This window comes from Oenanthe melanoleuca, chromosome 1A (assembly GCF_029582105.1).
Source record: "Oenanthe melanoleuca isolate GR-GAL-2019-014 chromosome 1A, OMel1.0, whole genome shotgun sequence".
Classification (NCBI taxonomy): Eukaryota; Metazoa; Chordata; class Aves; order Passeriformes; family Muscicapidae; genus Oenanthe; species Oenanthe melanoleuca.
Window position 1 is genome coordinate 25,578,066 of NC_079334.1, and position 19,964 is coordinate 25,598,029.

At 39.6% G+C, this 19,964-nt stretch overlaps 3 protein-coding genes across 3 annotated transcripts in view; 2 read left to right on the plus strand and 1 right to left on the minus strand.

Annotated features, from left to right (window-relative positions):
• The window catches only part of NUP205 (nucleoporin 205), a 43,476-nt gene extending 31,515 nt beyond the window's left edge, over positions 1–11,961 (plus strand). The window contains 14 exon segments of the mRNA XM_056508116.1: positions 224–322; positions 1,458–1,606; positions 2,238–2,429; positions 3,186–3,307; positions 4,417–4,555; positions 4,777–4,903; positions 5,849–5,925; positions 6,735–6,863; positions 7,405–7,531; positions 8,215–8,381; positions 8,786–8,909; positions 9,695–9,823; positions 10,500–10,573; positions 11,612–11,961. Coding sequence (XP_056364091.1) covers positions 224–322; positions 1,458–1,606; positions 2,238–2,429; positions 3,186–3,307; positions 4,417–4,555; positions 4,777–4,903; positions 5,849–5,925; positions 6,735–6,863; positions 7,405–7,531; positions 8,215–8,381; positions 8,786–8,909; positions 9,695–9,823; positions 10,500–10,573; positions 11,612–11,764 — 1,808 coding nt within the window. The 3' untranslated portion in view covers positions 11,765–11,961.
• Positions 11,962–12,873: 912 nt separating this feature from the next.
• On the plus strand, positions 12,874–19,001 carry ARL1 (ADP ribosylation factor like GTPase 1). Its single transcript, XM_056508127.1, has 6 exons — positions 12,874–13,278; positions 15,016–15,153; positions 16,426–16,507; positions 17,465–17,576; positions 18,254–18,432; positions 18,625–19,001. The coding sequence occupies exons 1-6, from the start codon at positions 13,275–13,277 to the stop codon at positions 18,653–18,655; spliced, it is 546 nt and encodes a 181-aa protein (XP_056364102.1). The 5' UTR covers positions 12,874–13,274; the 3' UTR covers positions 18,656–19,001.
• Positions 19,002–19,537: 536 nt separating this feature from the next.
• The window catches only part of UTP20 (UTP20 small subunit processome component), a 63,008-nt gene continuing 62,581 nt past the window's right edge, over positions 19,538–19,964 (minus strand). The window contains exon 62 of the mRNA XM_056508104.1: positions 19,538–19,857. Coding sequence (XP_056364079.1) covers positions 19,702–19,857 — 156 coding nt within the window. The 3' untranslated portion in view covers positions 19,538–19,701. The remainder of the gene's footprint in view (positions 19,858–19,964) is intronic.

Genomic DNA, 19,964 nt, shown 5'->3' on the forward strand with positions numbered 1-19,964 from the left:
AAGAGAATTTCATATTGTCATTCTTCTAGAACAGCATAAACTTGTTGAGTTTACTCATAAATGCACTTTCATGCAAACAGTAGAACTTCACCATAAGGAATCTAGTTGTTTTGTTTACTTCTGCCAGCACTGCCATAGGAAAGTTAAATTAAGTGCTAGTGGAAGACGGTGTTATGAAATTTACATTTGTTTGGTTGTAATTGTGAATGTTTCTTCTTAACAGGCGGTGGCTTCCAGAGAGTGAGGACGCACCTTTATGGATCACTGCTTTATTATTTGCAGATTGCCCAGAGACCAGATGAACCAGACACTTTAGAAGCAGGTACGGTCCAACTGTATTTGGAAAAGAGCAAAAAATAAGTTGTTACTAAACCCTGGAGGGTACAGTTTCTGCATGCTGAGTTGTCTTCTGGAAATAGATGAAAAACATCCTGCTCCAAGAGCCTCTGAAATGAATTGCTTATGCCTTCACATCTTTATGTGCACTTCTACCATAGTGGTCCTATTAAAAAAAACTCCAAAACAACAAAACAAATTCTGAAGCAAAAAAAGCACAAAACACCAACCACATAAAAAACCTCGAAACAAGTCCCAAAGATTATTTCATACCATTTCTCTTCCTTTGTCTGAAGATCATCCTAGGGGGCAATCCAACACAAAAGCCTCACACACACCCTACCACCACCTCCTCCCAACAAAATAAGCAAAAAATAAGCCAACCAGAGCTGCTATTTATCTGAGAGTGCTTATGGTAAGTATCACATTCTCTCTGTGAATGGCTAAAATACTTGAATTTTTAGTGTTTCTAATAATTATTTAAAGCTCAGACAAGAATTGAGAAAAAATCTTGGGGCTAGTACCTGCATGCAGACTTTTACTTGGTCTATGTTTTGAGCTGCAGTAGTAAAAGAAAAAAGACAAATTTGCTATGACCCCTTTGAAGTGTATGGCTGACTTCGGTGTTATTTTCTCCCATTTAAGACACCTTGTTAACTTGGATCAGTCTGAATGCTTTGGTCCCAATGAAAGTTCATAGAATCCTAGGATGGTTTGGGTTGGAAGGGACCTTTGAAATTATCTCATTCTAACCCTCTGCCATGGGCAAGAACACCAGACTAGTTGCTCAAAGCCTCATCCAACCTGGCTGTGAACACTTCCAGTTTTAGGCCTATTAGTTTATGCGTGTAACAAGTACTGAACATTTGAATTATTTTAGACTGTTCACAAGGATGATGGATGTAACAAGCCCACACATTTTGCTCTGGCTAATCTGTGTGATATTCAAGGAAGAGTGGATTTGAACATTTGCAGTTAGTACAAAAACTCTTGACCACTGTTTGGAGCACTTCTGTTGCAAGGTGTAGAGAGTGCCCTGAAGGATGTAGCATCAGGTGTGGTTAAGCTAATGATGCCTATCACTGAATATTTTCACTTTTTGTCTTATTTGCTTTTTACAGCTAAAAAAACAATGTGGGAACATTTGACGGCTCCTGAAGATGTGTTTAGTAAATTGCAACGGGAAAACATGGCAACTATTGAGAGTTATGGGGCAGCTCTGATGGAGGTTGTCTGTCGTGATGCTTGTGATGGCCATGAGATAGGCCGGGTAAATGAATCTAATCTTTTAAATCTTTAATCTTTTTTAATCTGTTTCATGTTTCTGTACTCCCACTCATCCTTCAAACTGCTGAAAGGAGAGCCATACATGCATATTTTGTTTTTTCAACAAGGCTACGTGCCTGTTGTTTAAAAATAAGGATAGAAAGCTCTGCTGCAAAAGATGTAGGTAGGGACCTCTTAAACAGTTATTTGTTAGCATTTTTAAGTTATGGACTTAGTCACCTTGGGAAAATGTGACTTCATGATGAAGTAATTTCTAATAGTAGCCAGTAGCTGACAATCTAGTCAGAAGGCAAACTAGTTTTAAGTATTACTTCTGCTTGAGGCAATGCTTCATTAAAATATTTTGCCTTAGTTATTGGTCAACAATATCTGTAATGGTTTTTAAAAGAACAGTAGAGAAAGGTAATTGGCTTATACTATACTAGTGTCAAGAAACCTTAAAATATTTTTCGCATAAATGATTGCAATTGTAGTGAAGAAATGCATTCTGCTTATAAGAAGCTGTTAGAAAAAACTGCTTAGCATTTCAAATTTCTAGGTATTTATTAAAAATATCATTGATCTTATAGGTTTAATTCTGTTTTGATTTGTTTGTTTTTCTTCCCTCATCCCAGATGTTGGCTTTGGCTTTACTGGATCACATTGTTTCAGTAGACAAGCAGCAGCAGTGGCTGTTGTATCTCTCGAATAGTGGCTACCTGAAGGTGCTTGTGCATAGCCTGGCAGATGATGATCTGGCTCTTCAGAGCTTGCTCACACCTCAGCCCCCTCTGCTTAAGGCGCTGTACACCTATGAGTCGAAAATGGTAACAGTACTTAAGAATGGATTTTGTGTTACAGTGTGTATTTTTTAATTTTACTTTTTAGTAAAAGTTGTTTGTCTACACTTTGCACTGATTGTACTCAGAGATATTGTTAAGGAAGCTTTCCTGTCTGACCATTCAAGAGCACCTGAGCACTCATGCTTGCACCACCAGAGACTTTACCTGCTGAGACCAAAGCCTCTTCACAGAGAGTGGCTCCAGTGACTGATAGGTGCCCCACTTGACTCCCTACTCTAACCACACTCACACACCCAGACCAGGTTTCCCTTACTGGTTTGACCCCAGGTTTCCCTGGGCAGTCTCAGATGCCCATCCTTAAAATGACTTAATCATGGTGCAACAACAGAATAAGAGCTTGAGCTGGTGCCTCTGAGGAGGGACCCTGAACAAAAGAACCCCTGGTTTTTATCCCTCAGCAGTCTGTGTAAGTCAGTCTGAGGTCTTCCAGCTGAGTCTTCTGCTGTGTCTCTGAGTGTCTGATCCTCTGGCTGGTGCCTCATGTCCCTCATGCCCTTTGTTTTGCAAAGGGTGGTTCACAGGCTTTTGCCTGGGGCTCCTCCCACCCAGAGCTCAATCTGCAGCTTCACCACAGCTACACACTGAGCTGTCTGCACTGAAGGTATTCCTTAGGGAAATTTTACTGAAATAATATATTTGAAATGATGCTAAAATGAAGTGAGAAATGAGACATAATTAGTATCATTGTGCATCTCCAAAACTTAACCTTCTCTTGTGTAGGCATTCCTCACTCGAGTAGCCAAAAGTCAGCAGGGTGCATTAGAGCTGCTGCGGTCTGGCGTGATTGTGCGGCTGGCGCAGTGCCAGGTGTATGACATGCGACCTGAAACAGACCATCAGGGGTAAGTGTTGCTTCCCTGGCTGATGCTGAAACCATAATGCAGTCTTCCTGGAAGCACATCACATCTTTTTATAGCCTCATGATCTTTGAGTAATGATTTGTGGGTTTATTCTTTGTATGTTTCTTAAACCTATCAGTTCAGTTTAAAGCTACCTTTCATTGAGCGGAAAATTTCAGATGTGGGTGTGAGATTGTAGTTGCATGCTACATACTTAGACTACATAAAAATTGATTTGTTATCTTGGATAAAAATGATTAATGTATTATTATTAAGTAATTTATACTGTAATGTTTTCAGAACAGCTTACACTATAAACTTATTTTGGGGCTTTGCAGTTGAAGTGCAGAGTTTGTCCTCCACTATAAAGCATTGAGAGAGCAGTGAATTAAATGCTATTTCAAGAATATTTTATGGCATGTTTAAAAAAAAAAATCAGTTTGGCAAGTTTCTTGATGTGTTGCCATGTTAGTATTGCAAGGTGATTGAGAGAAGAACTCAGAGACGGAAGTTCCATGTTTAGGGGAAATTGCCTGGGTTGATTTTAAGCCATGGTCCTTGTTTTAAGCTTACAGTTCTTAGTGACACACTGGGAGTTCAAACACTTTGGAAAAATTTAAGACTTAGACCAAGTACACTATTTGAAAGTTCCAATCAGACCTAATAAGACTGTACAAAACCTACAGTATATTTGTGGAGAACTGTATTTAACAGCTGCTTTAGAATTAAGCACAACTCTTCCTAAAATATTTGAGAATACCAAGTCTTGTATATCAGTAAGCAGGTGTTGTATTTCTGCAGCAAAGTTACCCAGTTTAGTGTAGCATAATACAAAGAAGTAATTTTTCCTGCTTAAAGAAAATGTCTGGCAGCAGCTGTGTATCATAAATGTGTTGCTTTTCCAATAAAACTCAATTCAGGTCTAGACCTTTTATTGCAATATGAATGTTTTTAAGTTCTTGAGTAATAACTTAGGTTTAGGCTTGTCACTCAAGATTAGAGTAATCACTCTAGATGTAGGCTGAGACTCTGCCTCACTATTAGACTTCAGTTTTCTTGTACTCTTTATCTCTTTTTTTTTTTTTTACTCCCTTCTTTTTAAACTTCCTAAGAATGTATGCAATGAGAGATCCCCCAGTCTTCATTCCTGCTCCAGTGGAACGTTATCGCCAGATTCTTCTTCCAGCTCTTCAGCTGTGCCAAGTGATCCTCACATCCAGCATGGCACAGCACTTGCAAGCAGCAGGACAGGTAAGTTCCAAAAATGTTCAAGTATCACTACTTTGGCTTATTCAAAGAAATTATATGTGCTTTTTCTCTGATAATAAGTTGTTTTTTTTTTTTTTAAATCCCATCCTCGCTGGTATACAAGGTCTTCTAAAATTCTTCAGAAGCATTGCTTCCTTTCTGTTTGCCATTAAATTTTGAGTCATTCATATTTTCTCTTTTTTTTTTTTTTTCTTGTGGTGCAGGTTTTGCAGTTCCTAATTTCCCATTCAGATACTATCCAGGCAATCCTGAGGTGTCAAGAAATAAGTGTTGGATCTCTCCAGGAGCTGGCCTCCCTGACAGGAATAATCAGCAAGGCAGCATTGCCTGGTAAGAACTGCTGTTTTGAAGTCTCAACCCCATCTGCATGAATCTCAAGCTTTGTTTTCTGTAAGGAAACAGTAAGACAGAAGAGAATATCCATGACAATACAGATTATTTTTTTTTACATTTAGAACTCTGAGAAAAATAAAGAAATGTTAAATAATTTTTCTTGAAGTAAATATGGTGGATTTGCAGTAGACATAGTGATATTGTCCATATGTGTCTGACTTTCCATTTTCTTTTCATCATGCTACCTCACACTAAGTACTTTTTGTCTTGGTGGTGACTTGCAAGTAGAAGTGCTCAAAGTAGCTGTGGTATCTTCAAAAAACAGTGCTTATTCAATAAGTTCTGTAACTGAGGAAATTAAGAGAGAAAATTGTTTGCATATCCATTTTTTTAATTTCTTCACTGTTTTTGTTTATTTAAAATATAAAGTTTCCCAGGGGAAAAGCACTGCAGATTAGCATACTGCCATTTCCATTTGGTGACTTACCTTCACAAAGGGCTAATAATGATTGTAATGGATATATTGGTACTTCTGCATGCTTATCAGTTCAAAATAACTTCTCTATTTTGATTTAATGGTTTTCTTTGTTCAGGAGACATGTCTGGCTACAGCAGAAAGGAGTGAAGAGTTGTAGGTTAAGCCTAGGTGTCTCTTTGCTTACAGTATACAGAGCTTTGCACAACAGCTGTAATTTTCATGCCAGCCTTCCTTCCTCCTTGCCTCCATTTATTACTTAGCAGAACTTTAGGCTGCATGCTCTCATGCTCTCATCCTAGTAGCTGCATTCATACTTGAATGTTTTGCTCAAAAAATATGCAAAATTCAGGTTGAATGTTTGGCTGAAATATTTCTGATCACTGCTTGTATTTAAATTTATATACTGCATAAATCTGTTAAAAATAAAGCCCAAACAGTTATTTAATGGCTGTATCTTTTATCAGGAGTGTTAACTGAGCTGGACATGGATGTTAATGAAGGGACACAGATGGAGCTACAAGGACACATCGGACGATTTCAGGTAATAAAGTCACATACTTAATCCATGTCCTTTTAGAATTGACTATCTAGATGTGATCCTTCCTCTTTTTTTACTTTGAATAGTAGCAATTGGGAAAGAGATGTTTTCCAGCATCCAGAAGAATGTGTGGTAGTTTGAGGGTTCTTTTGTGGAAGTGGGATGGGATTTTGGTAGTCTGTGTTTTGGTGTCTCCCCACACTTCCCTGTCCAGTGGAAGAGATAACATTTGGCAACATTGGGGTAGCATCAGGGACTTTGATTCCCTTCCTGGCTTAGGTTTATGTGAAGAGAAGAATTTGAAACCAACACCAAAGCATGTGAAGTAATGCAGAAACAGTCTGTTACCACTTTGGCCACAAGCATGTCTCCAGCTCAACAATTTGGTATATCAGACATGCTAGTGGTTGATTTATTTGTTACTGAATTAGTTTTTGTACTCTGTCTTTACCAGACTTATCTTCAGATTTTGTTTGTCTATGTAGGTAGAGGTATTTTGGGTGTGGGAATGTGTAAACCTAAAGCCATTGATAGTATTTTGTATAATAGTTTGCAAGAGACACAAGAAAAGCTGTGCACTTGTGAATTGCACTCATTTCTCACTGGCAGTCTTCTAGGATGCCATTAATTTCTAAATTAAATCAAGGTATGTTAAAACACTAAAAACTTAAATTTTGTTTACAAAGGGCTAGAAGTTTTATCTTCATTGCTTTCTTAACACTGTGTTTTAAGGGACATGTATCACTTCAGTGAAAAGAATTGTGCACTTCATTTGTTGAGATGGTAATTGAAGTGTTCATTTCTTATGTCAGCGGCAGTGCTTAGGACTTCTGAGTCGTTTTGGGGGATCAGACAGGCTACGTCAGTTCAAGCTGCAAGATGATAATGCAGCAGGAGACAGAGTGAACAAGAGGGATGAAACTGAGTTGGCTATGCAACAGGTAAGGACACAAGATGCTAGGACCTTCAGCACATTTTACCTGCTGTGCAGATTTGTTTAGTTATCATAATTTTATATGATAGTAGTAATGCTCTACACTGGTTTTAGTATGGTATAGGAGTCCACATTTTATTTAAAGTAACCCTTGAAAATGTTTACTTACATTTGCATTAGAAACCTTTATTATTTTGCATAAAAACTCTGTGAATTTTGAAGACTTAAATTGATCCAAAATTTTCAAAACGAAAGCTTTGTATAGAGGGGCAATGGCTAGCACTAACTTAAAGCCGAAGGGGACTTAAAATTATCCAGAAATTTTAGTTAGCAGGTTTGGGAAAGAGGCAAAGTTGAAAGTCCTAGATTTGCAGTAGAAGAGAGTCTGTAACTGATGAGAAAATAGAATCATCACATTCTGGTGAGAAGAGAGGAGCAAAAGCAAGTTGTTCACTGACATTTGTCCATGTGAAATTTAATGCTCCAAAGCCTGTACATACTGTAATTGACATGCTGTCTTTTTTTTTTTTTTTTTTTTTTCTTGGCAGATCTGTGCAAATGTGATGGAATACTGTGAGTCACTGATGTTGCAAAGTGCCCCCAGTTTCCAGCACACTGTTTGTCTGTTTACTCCCAGCCTGTCAGAGTCAACCAACCGTGATGGGCCTCGGCAGGGTGAGATTTTTGACTTGCTGTTTTATGAACCTGTGACATTTGGACTACTAGAAAATGTTGAACCAGAAGCTGTAGTTTCACATACTCTTTAAGTCACTTTATGCCAGTACTGTAGCTGCTCACTCTCTCATTCTGGAATCCATGCTTGTTCAATCTTGCACTAAGCCAAATCAGGAAACTAGTCCTAGTTAAAACAAACAAATTGTTTTTTCATTCATAGCCTTGGAAATATAAAGAAATATGTGTATGTAAATAAATAGCACAAGACAGGTAGGTCAGGATTTATTTTTTTCAGCATCTATTCTGGGTTACATTATTTTAAACTAGGACCTCATTTATGACATGTAAGATGTGTTTTGATGCACATTGGAACTCTATTACAACACATGGCAAGAGTTTACACTGTGTTATTATGCAGTTGAATGGCTAAAATGTGTGACTAGTAAGTCTTCTAATCTAGTTACATTTCACATTTTGTACTCCGTACTGCACTCGGCTGACTGCCTTTTAGTAGTGCAGTCACAGCTTTTTGTCTAGACTTACATTTATGTTACTTCTGACACAAGTGCAAAACATACCTGCCAGTGCTTTCCTGTCTTTCACTAGGCTCTTGATAGAGAGCATAGCTTATTGATTTCTGGGGTTTTTTAGCTTTGTTTTCTTATCTTCAACATCTTGTCTAGATACACAAACACCAGTGGTCCCATATTGGCACTTGCCTGGCCTGGGCATTATTGTTTACCTGCTGAAACAGAGCACTAGTGATTTCTTCAGTTACTATGACAGCCATCGTCAGAGTGTTAACAAACTGCAAAATGTGGAGCAACTGCCACCAGATGAAATAAAAGAGGTAATTAATTGTTCTTGCAACCCTGTAGTTTCTGTGTAGTAGTAACTTGGACACAGCTGTAACAAAGGATCCAAAGCATCTTTGATAAGCAAGTAGTTCCACTTCTTGAGCATATTCTTTTCTATTGTAGGGGGTCCATAGAATGAGTGATCTAAAACTTTAGGGAAAATATTTGGCTTAATTTTGTAAAAGTTGTTACTTTCATTATAGTTGCTTGGAGATGGGTTTCATTTTCCCATTTTTTGGTCAGCAAGGTTGTGCAAATTCAAAATAGAGAGGAAGGTTTTAAAGAAATAGTAGCTTACAAGAAAGTTCTAGATATTAATAAGTAATCTTATTTGATTGTTTCTCTTGATGTTCTGTGATTTGCTACAGTCTTTCTGCTTTTTCTCTTCCCATCACAGTTGTGTCAATCAGTTATGCCAGCTGGGGTTGACAAGATTTCCACTTCCCAAAAATACGTATTGGCAAGGCGGCGCCTGGTGAAGCTAATAAATAACAGAGCCAAGTTGCTCTCCCTCTGTTCCTGTATCCTTCTAAAATTGACATGACCCTCAAGGTGATGATGCAGAAAAGCAGAGATAGAAACAGGGTTTTTTAAACTGGATTTCTGACCACTGAACAAAAGTTTTTTGCAAAAAGTAAGTGTGAAATACTGACAATTAACTTATGAGGGTATTGCTCATTGCCAGAATGTAAGGATTTTTAAGTTATTAATTCCCATTTTGAAACCTAGCTAGAACTTTCTGCACCATGCTAATAAAGGAATTGTTAGAGCCCAGCTCTTTAAGTTTAGTGTCCAGACCCTATAAACATTCACACATGCCCACGTGTGGTGGAAGCAATACTTTAAAAAATAATTTTGATGATCTTGTCATAATAGGAGTTTCTAGTCTTACAGCATAAACCTAAATCTCATAAACACCAGTAATTCTATGGAAATAACCAGTCATGCGCAAAAGAATTCTCTTCAACAGATCAGAATTTTCCTCTGCAACCTCCCTTGGGAAAGATGTGCTCTTGCACACTTTGCTGTTGTCACCTAAGATGTTACTGCCATCCCTGGTTTTATAACCTCAGCTTTAATTTACTGTGTGCAGCTGAGGTACCTTTACAAACCACATGAGCACTCCATACTCTGCTGTCCTCCTGAGGGCTGGATTGAGGCTCTGCAGGGTGATGGTGTGAGCGATCCATCACAGGTGGTTAAGCTGACATCTTCAGCTGTTTTCAAGTGTGTAAATATGCTCATACAGTAAATGCATAATCCAAAGACAACTACATTGGAGTCCTTCACTGAGATGTGTCTGCAGATATCATAGAAATATGTCTCTTCATTCTTTGGCGCCATCTGGAACACTACCTGCTGCACTGCACACCCACTGACTCCCAAGACCCGCTGCTGTCCTCTAGGATATCATTTAAGAAAGGAAGGCTGCAAGGTAAAATTTCTCAAACATGAAAATGCCTTTGAATAACTTCTGATGGTTAGCTTTAAAACTGATTTCCTACTTTTAATATCTTGCCTTTTATATTTAATAAAAGAGATTTTGTTTGTATTTGGCACACATTTGGATATTCCACTGGAGAATTGACAATACTGATATTGTTTACTCACAGACTTTTGGGAAAGTTAAAGTTAACTGGTTTTTCTTCCTGCTCTTCAAACTAACTAAAGTTCAGCTAATACAATCAGATAAGTGATCCAAAATAGTTTATAGGAAAGTATATCAATATAATCTTAAGATGAAATTAAGAAATAATATTGGTGGTTTAAAAAGTATTTTTATAATTATAGTCACCATTGATTCACCAGAGAATTTTAATTTCATTGAATTTAGTCTTTTCAACAAAGAAAGAAATGGAAGGAAATCAGGGAGATTGGATTTGTGGAAGAGTCTTTTTCTTAAAGTGCCATGTTGTGTGATGAAAATTATTTATGACTCACTCTTTATGCATTTTCTCTAAATCATTTAAGTAAAAAATTAGTGTAATTTCTAATGTGTGGGTTTACTTTTGGAACAAGTTGGAACACTGTTTAAAATTCGTTATATGACTTGATGCAGAGATAGTGTGGAGCAGCCAACATAATTTTAACATCTTGATTTCTATTGCCAGATTCCTTTGGTTCAGAGCCAAGGTTGGATTTCAGTAGTGGACTGAATCGTGTGAGCCAGCACGATATAGAACAGGTGAGATGTGACAGTCGTCTGCAGGGTACAGAATGCTCCTGGCTACCATGCAGCTATTGGGAGCAGGTCTGACTGTTGTTTTCCCACTTCTGAACAACCTGCAGTAACACCAACAGCATAGAACTTAATTTAGGATTAGTGAAGCAATAAAAAATTGCTTTGGAAAATATTGTGCAACAGGTGGCACCTCTGCTGCTGTGCACGTATCTTTGAATCTTAATATGAAGAGTTAAGTAAAAAATGAGCTATACTTACAAAATAGAGTAATCATTCTTTTTCTCTTACCAACCAATCAAACGGTGTTTTTTAATAACAGCTTTCCAAAAACACCAGATATCCTTGAAAGTTTCTCAATTTTATGTGATCCAGCTGTTCACTACAGGTCAGCTTCAGCTAGGCTATAGAGAAATGAGATCAAAGGGGTAACTGAGGAGAAGACTATAAAATGTGAATGGTAGAAGTAATTTCCACTTACACAGAAATTTAATAGTTTGTGTAAATTTGATGCAGAGGTGGCAGGAAAAAAAAAAAAGATATTTGTTAATAAATCCCACTGACATTTCTATGGCTGCAGAAAAAACCTGTTCTTCAAAACTGCAGTCTCAAGTGCCTTTATAAGATCTAGAATTGTAAGCAAAGTTGCTGTGTGTTTTGTGATGAGGCATCTGTCATTTATTTTGTTTGTTCAAAAGTAAAGTGAACAGCAGCATCTTGATAAAATACTTAAAAAGGTAGTTAATTCAGTGATTCTTTACATATGCATTAATGAAAAAATATTGGTGCACATGGACTCTCTAAAGAGTCCTTAAAGGACTAGGAAAATTTTAATTGGAAGACATGTTTGTGTGACTTTGAGTGAAGAAGCTGAATTATAACCAATAATTCCTAAAACAGAATAAGTAATAGTTATTAGAGAAGTCAGAAGAACCCACTCTTTGGAAAGAAGGTCAGAGAATAAATCATACTGAAGGGGTTGATAAGCTGGCATTTCAGGAAAATATTTTGTATTGATGACTGCATCAAATCTCTGTTTCTCAGCTTCAGATTGAAGCCACAAACAGCTTTGGTGAATCTCTGCAGAAGAAGCTCCTGGACATCGAAGGTTTATATTCCAAGGTTCGCTCCCGGTACACCTTTATTCAAGCTCTCGTTAGACGTATCCGTGGGCTCCTAAGGATATCAAGGACCTGAAAGACACTTGGTACAATCTGCTTGCCCAGTGAAGCTGTGTGCTAGGGCAGGCCTTCATTGGATTTTATAGATCAAACATTTTCTAAATACTGTCAAAATTATTTTGTTACTTTTTTTTATCCCTGTGGATGAGTTTTGTGTATTCTTTCCTACTGCTCCCAACTTGACATAAAAAATAAAGGATTCTTTTCAACTGAGTTATGAATAATGTAAATTTCAAGCAAAGAAGAATTCTAATGGAGGACCTCAAGGAAACAGGAAGTGCTGCAGCTGTGATGATACTATATTTGTTGATGCTTTCAGAGAAAACTAAAACATCTTTGTGTTGTTCCTGTTTCACACACAGATTTAATGAAACATAGATTTCACGTTTCATCACTTGCAGACTGATTACTGTGGTGTGCATTTTATATTCATTTTGCACTGTGAACTGCTAATTTCTGCTCCCCCTTGTCCTGCCTTTTTTCAGCTGAAAGAAGTACAAACTGCTTCTCTTTGAATAAGTTTAAATGAGAAAAGTGGTAAAATTCATGAAAGGTAACTGCTATAGGTTTGGTTCTTATGGCTGGGGGAGTAGAGATTTGTGCTTTTCTTGCTGCAACACAAGTATAAGGACAGAATAAAGTGCATGAGAGGAAGCCAGTACTCATGAACGGTAGATTGGTTCTGTAGCTAGATTGTTCTCCTGTGACACATTCGTATATCCTTGTATCTTCAGTAAAAAAGCTATTAAAAAAGGGTAATAATTGATTATTGACATGAGATCTGTTGCACTTCTCCCTTCACTCAGTCTGAGCTTACGGCCCAGTTCATGTGCGCCTTGTACATTGTGTTTCCTGAGTTTTTGTTACATAACGGTTCACATTTTTTATGATCTTATATTTACTTACCTGCCCCACCTAATGACATGAATGACATCATTTTTATGCAGGGATGATGCCAGCGCTGCTGTCAGGTGCGGCCTGTTAGTTAATCCATGGGAGCAGCTTGCTATCAACCTTTTACACAGCTGGACTTTGCTGACTTCCACCAGGGATTTTCTTGTTTCTCCGCTACTGGGAGCAAGCCAAGCCCTAGTCCAAGCAGTGCAGGCACTTTGGCGAGCAGGCGGCGGTTCCGAGCAGTCCGTGGGGCAGCCGCCGGTCCCGTTCTCCGCCGGCTCTCGGTGGAGCGGGCGGCCCGGGCCGGTGACGCCGCCGCGCGCTCCCGCCGCCGCAGATTCGTCACGGGCTGGCCCCGGGGCCGCGGGTTTTATTCTCCGCACCTTTCCGCCCTCTCTGCTTCCCGCCCGGGCGTGCCCAGGGAGGGTCCCGCTCTCGGACCGCTCCCTCCGCGCCGGGGGCGCTGCCGGGCTCGCTGCCGGGCTCCTGTGTCGAAACGGCGGCAGGCGGGCGCGGGCTGTGTTTACTCGCCGCGGCGTTCGACGTGGAGCCGGGCGGCGGCGGCGGCAGGGCCAGCGCGGCGAGGGCAGCGGAGCGGGCGGGCCGGAGCGCCGGCGGAGCGGCTCGACATGGGTGAGGAGCGGGCGGGGAGGCCCGAGCGGGCCCGTCCGTCACGGCCCCTCGCAGGGGCGGCGGGCAGGGCGGCCGGCGCGGTGTGAGCCCTGCCGCGCTGAGGGAGGGTCTCCTGCCCGCCGGCTCGGGCGCTGCCGGCTGCCCTCAGGCCGGGCCCTGCCCGCGGCCTGCAGCTGCCCGGCGGGGGCGAATCGTGCGAGCAGCTCGGTCACAGCCCCAGGCCTCCGTGCTCCTGACACCTGGCAAAAGCGAGCTCCCAATCGGTCTGTGGGGGGCTGCCTGTGAGGAGCGCCTTAGGAGAGGAGGTCTCGCAGACTAGTAAATGAAGCAGAGGGAATAACGAAGAGAGGCCCTGAATCTGAGGGTTGAGTGATAGGTGAACCTATCCTATTGCAGATGGTGTTTGAGCAGTGTTTTAGTGTGGGAAAAACCTGCACAATAGCATATAGATTAAAAGAGGGGGTGAGAGGTGTCTGGCGGCAAGCAGAGGTACTGAGTGAAAGAATTTTCAAATCTTAGGCCTCCATGCAACCAGTGGTAACCTTCTACTTGTGATGTTTCTATTGAAATACCTTTTTCCAGCTCAGTTCTCTTAAGGGTATTTGCCTGTCTGGCAGTAAGAGTTGCCATGAGCAGCACTATGCAGATTGTCCCCTATACCTTCTCCTTGTTTTCCAGGTCTGTAGCATGTATGGCTTCTGTAGCTTAGAAGAAATAAAGCAACCTGAGTTCCTTCTGAAGTATAAGCTTGTTGCTCCCTCCTTTCCCTGGAATAGCAGATGCCTAGGCAGACAAACATAGAAAATATTTTTTATCAAAACATCTTTCAGTAAGATTTTGGTTGCAAATCTTCTTTAATTTGTCTCTGATATATTTATCAGTGTTGTCAGTCATTCTGGCTTGTTGGATGTTTCATGACCTTTTGCAGGCTTTAAGTGTATTTACAAAGTTATGATTTAGCATTAGATATGTTTATTATAAAAATCTTTGGAAAAAATGTAATTGTTACTGGCTTAGAACATTAGTATTCTTTCTATGTTTATTTAAAAAATTAAATATTTATTTCTGTGAAAAATTGTTTCTATGATTAGCCTGGCCACAAGTACTCTTGTAGTCTTGCATGTATTTAGAGAATAAATGAGATGCTGAGACAAGCCAGTTTTGATAAAAAGAACAAGAAGAACATTTAAAATCAGCTCCTAGACTTCTCTGTAGCATTAATGTATTTCATTTGGTGCAGCTTCGCTGTTTGTAATGAGCTGATTTAATATGTGCCCACTGATTTATACCTAATTTTAAGAAAAAAAGAAGTGGGTGGTCCTGTGAAAGACCATAAACGTCTTCTAATGCTGAATTATTTCAGGCTTCTTTTGGTTCTTGTATAGTCTCTGGCTCTGAAAAGGTAGAGTCAGATACAAGTCAAAGAGATGACTCACAGTTTGGCACATGAGAGAAAAGGAAAAAATAAAATTGTAGTAGCAATGAGAAAGCTTGATGCTGCTGCAGTGTGATTTGCTGGAGTGAGCTACCATAAAGTCATAAAATGGCAGCATAAACCAGGAAGACATACTGTTGTTGAGCACACAGCCATCTGGGCAACAACCTGGACTTGTCTTTTTTCACTGGAGAAAAGAAACTTCTTGTAGGCCATAAGAAATGAGGTTGGTCTGTCTGGCTTTGCATATCCTCCAGAGAACTGGCTGACACGAAAACGTCTTTCCCTTCTGGTTTTTGTAGGGGGCTTTTTCTCCACCATCTTTTCCAGTTTGTTTGGAACTCGAGAGATGAGGATTCTCATCCTGGGGCTGGATGGAGCAGGAAAAACAACCATTCTCTACAGACTGCAAGTTGGAGAAGTTGTTACCACCATTCCAAGTAGGTGATCTGCTCTCAGGGAGAATATTTGCTTGTAGCCTGTGATTTGCTTGTAGCTCTGACACAAACTTTGCCAGCTAAACTTACTACGTGCTTCCTTCATAAGCAAAAGGACCTTATGTTGTGGGAGCCTTGCACTGTTGTATCTAAGAATGTTTATTGGATAAAAGTATTACAAAAGAGTATTTTATGCTGCCCTGCAGAATGCAAAAAGCATTTGACCTCAAGATTGTTAGCATGATTTTGCAGGCTATTCGTGATAGGTCAGCGTTCAATAGATGGTAACTGTGGACTGTATAATTCTATTGTTTCCAAATATAGCTACTATGTGAATTTCAGAGGTCATTGTTGCTGTACATAGGATGGTGTACCTTTTTTTTGACAAGGGTTATATAAACACTTTTGTTTAACATGGAGAAGAAGAAATCAGATGGTTTAACTTTACATTCTGTAGAAAGTGTAACAAAACTCAATGTGAGGTTTCAAGGGAGAAGAAGATGCTTGTCCTGGCATTCATGCAGCCGCACCCACCCAGTGTCTGTGCCCAAGTGTTCTGGCCATGATCACTCTGTGTAACATGAAGGACAAGGGATGTTTGACTTTTTTATGTCCCTGTCATGTCTGTTGTGTTCCTCCTGAATCTGACTGTCCAGGCCTCTATTATCTTTTAGAAGCCAAGAGTTTGCTGTGCCATAATCTTTTTGCCTGAGGGTTTTGCTTATTTCAGCCTCCATAAGTTTTAAGCAGCCTGTGCCCACTATTCCCTCCCCTGTGTTTCTCTGGGCTGGCAGAAAAAAGAATGGCATGTGTGATACTGCAGCCTTGTTGCCATCCTCCAGACATTGGTATCGAGCCCTGAGAACCTGGTTCTGCTGTGGCTCTTAAAAGAGAGCAAACCTTGTGTGGACAGGGCACATTCCTTAGTGCTCTCTTGCTGTCAGCTGTGTACTTGGTTATCACAGCAGGCCAGTTCTTTGATCCTTGCTCTGGTTTTTTTGTTGATTTCAGACACACTACTGTTGATTTTTAACAACCAACAACCTTAGTATTTGTTACAAATCTCTACAATATGTTTACAATGTGGTTTTATTAGTTCAAAATAAATATTTCTGCATTCTTTTGAGTCATGTGTGTTGGGGTAGCCTTTCAAAGGGCATGAACTTCATTATGCATTAGCTACTGAGAATTTTCAGGTCTGAAAATCTTAACTGAGTGCTGTGATATTCTTCAGAAAAACAGGAAAATCACCAACAGTGAAATTATTTGTTTCAGCCATTGGCTTCAATGTTGAGACGGTGACCTACAAGAATCTGAAATTTCAAGTCTGGGATTTAGGAGGACAGACAAGCATAAGGTAATAGATTTCTTAAAGTCAATTAACTTTCTCTAAAAAGTGCCAAGTTCTTGGAATTCTCATAGCAGGCACTGCTGAAAATTGGTTAAGTTTTAAAAAGAGCCCGTTCTCAAGAGAGCATTTTCATCTGATGGAGCTCAGTTTATGAAATCTGTGATGCACTACAGATTGGAAAAAAACCAAGCCAGTGTTTTCATTTGTATTCAGTTTTACTTTGAAAAATGAATTTACTAGTGTGGTAGGCAATTGAGTAGAATCCTGAGAAAGTGTGGAGAGGGTCATAAAACCCCAAAAAGATACTTCCTAGCTTTGTATTCTTAAGAATAGTGAAGTTGGATTTAGGTATAGATGGTAATTTTTTATCAAGCTTTACAAGTTTTGTAATTAGTCATTAACAGTACCCCTTGTGTGATCTTCTTGTGATTCCTTTTTCAGTGCTCAGGAGCAAGGTGCAGCATACTTAGCTAGTCAGGAAGGTGCAGTTGTGAGATAAAGGTTCCTTCCCTTTTTAGTTTCAGTGCAGTAATTCTGAAAAAAATGGTTTATGTTAATTTATGTTAATTACTTACCTGTATTCATTAGTCATTTAAGATTTTTCTGATGATCTTTCTTTGGTGACTGTAATGAAGATGCTTATGTTTTTAAACATTCTTTGTTTTCCTGTCCTGCAGTCTGTTTCCCAAATAAATGTCTCCCCAGCACTTCTGTTCTTTCCCTGTTTTCAAGTTGCTTCTTCATTTACTTTGTAATGGGTTGGGGTTTTTTTTTGTTCTGCCTCAGACAGTATGTGTACTGTCTGTTCATTTTTGTAGCTTATTGAAGAAATCTAGTTTCCTGCTGGGGCCTTTCACCCCAGAGACAGGTTTAACTTCCTCTGCCTGATGTGTTTTTAATATCTAGCTAAAAAGAACTGCTAACATGCAAATGACATGACTGGAATTTCTCTCTCCTCTGCAGGCCCTACTGGCGCTGTTACTATTCAAACACAGATGCTGTCATTTATGTAGTGGACAGCTGTGATCGTGACAGAATTGGCACTTCAAAATCAGAGCTTGTTGCTATGTTAGAGGTAAGAAAACAAGAATCACAGTCATTATCAGTAAAACAAACTGAGACATGAATTTTTTTTTTTTTTTTGAGTAAATACGAAATTTGATTCAGTGAACCAAGTGAAGCTCAACTTCACTTGTGAAACTTCAGCCCTCAGCACAGCCCATGCAGCATTTTGACTGAAAAAACACTGAATACTTGCAGGTATTTCATGGGTTTGTGCAGCATTATCTGGACAGTTAATTTCATGTAGCCTTGTGGTCATATGAAAATTTACCTGCCTGCCAGGACAGCTGCTCAGTACTGCAGTGTGGTAAAATCAAGCCCTGAAGGACTGACAGTAATTAGTGTCTTACTATAAGATGAGTTGAGCAACACTTCCTTTCTCTCTCTTGCCTTGCCCCCCAAAATACCTGCAAGCTCATTTAATGTGCCTTGTTAAATCCAACTACGAGCTTGTTTCATAACTTGGACTGGCCGTGTTTTGAAACTGCTCCTATAGGGTATCATACTGGAATGGAAAATAAATACCATTCTTTCACTGAAGAATTTTCTACAGAACAGAAATCAGCAAAAAAAAAAAATTGAGAGCTGCTGAAGTTCTTTTTTATTATATAGGTTTCCTCTCCTTAAATAAATTCTGTAGAAGCTTCTGCAACAACTTCCACGATTTCCTGGTTTTTTTTTTTTTTTTAGGAAGAAGAGCTGAAGAAAGCCATTTTGGTGGTGTTTGCAAATAAACAGGACATGGAACAGGCCATGACTCCCACAGAAATGGCAAATGCCCTTGGCTTACCAGCTTTGAAGGACCGAAAATGGCAGATTTTCAAAACCTCTGCAACTAAAGGCACAGGGCTTGATGAAGCAATGGAATGGTGAGTACCAGTCTAGTTATGCTTCATTCATATCCCTAAGTTTACATATTTGGGGGAGGCTTTTTATGACTGGATTTGTGGATAGTCTGACATAAAAAGAGTCCAAATCAGAAGAATGACTGCTTTTCTGCTCTAAGTATTTCAGCAGAATTGAAATGACTTTTCAGTAAACTGAGTTAACCTTTTTCCTAGGTTGGTGGAGGCCTTGAAGAGCAGGCAGTGATACAAAACTGACCATTGCAAGAAGTGTTCGCTATAGCCAGCATCCTCCTTTCTGCAGTTAAGTATTTTCAGGCCACAGATATTTGTAAATAGGACAGATTTGAATATGACTTCTGTAATGTGGATGCCTCTCTTCAATTGTAAAACTGCAATAAGTGAATGTGTACATTATGATACTCCATTTCTTTCTTTTTGTTTAAAGAATGTACTTACGTTAATTTGTATGAAAGTCTTACTGGCTGAAGAAAGTTGGTGATTTTTTTGTCATCCCCCTTCCTTTGGTGGTTTTGGTGGCTAGCATATTGGTGTAGATAAAACACTAATAAAATCTAGAACTGTCAGCTATACCCAGGGGTGTGTTGCTTGCTAGAGGCTGCTTGCTTGCTTTACAGAAACAAGTCCAAGTGCTGCCAGTTCCAGCAGCCATTAGCTGAACACCTGCAGAGGTTCCCTTAAGCTGGTATTGTTCTACTTGGTAACCCTTCAGTGCAGACACAGTGTTACAGTGAAGTACAGCAAGAGAGCACAAGTAGTGCATCTCTGGCTGCCAACATGGCACTCAGTGGGTGTCTGAAAGGCAAATCAGTGTCTTCAGCACACACTACTGCCCTGATGTGCCAGGGCAGTAACTTCAGTTTAACTTCCACCTGCATAACTGTTGTTCCTGAACTCTCATCTTAGCCTGAAGTGACAGGTGAGTAGCTCAGTATAGCCGCAGAAACTGAAGGCCAAATCAAAGGCAGGAGGCAGACTTTTCTCTCCAGGACCAGTTCACAGGCAGGAATGCAGTCATCACAGAACCCATTACTTACAAATGAAGTAAAATTTAATATAAAATATCATAGCTGTTGCCCATTCAACTGTACATGCTCTGGTAAATATACAGATTTGGAAAAAAATTTAGAAGTTTTTATTTAAGATCCTAGATGAAAAAGGACATAAAAAATAAATACAATTGAAATATGCAAGTACTTTTTAAAACAGTAATTAGTTCTTTAGCTTGGTATTACTTTCCATAAATTAATCCCCCAGGAAGCAAAGTCCTTTTCATTCCACCATTGCCAAATCTTTCAGTGCATTACTTCGATGTCGCTTGGCCTTGTACATGGGGCGCAGGGATTCTATTTTTCTCTTCCTGGTTTCTGCTTTATTCTTATGTCTCTTCAGCTTCCTTCTTGCAGCAATGTCAGGATTTGCTACAGTCTAAGGAAAAACAGTACATTGTTAGTTTATTGACAACTAACAGCAGTCCCTGTGAACATCTTGAACTTCCTAAGAAACTGGTGGCTGCTAGGACAATGCATGGGTGT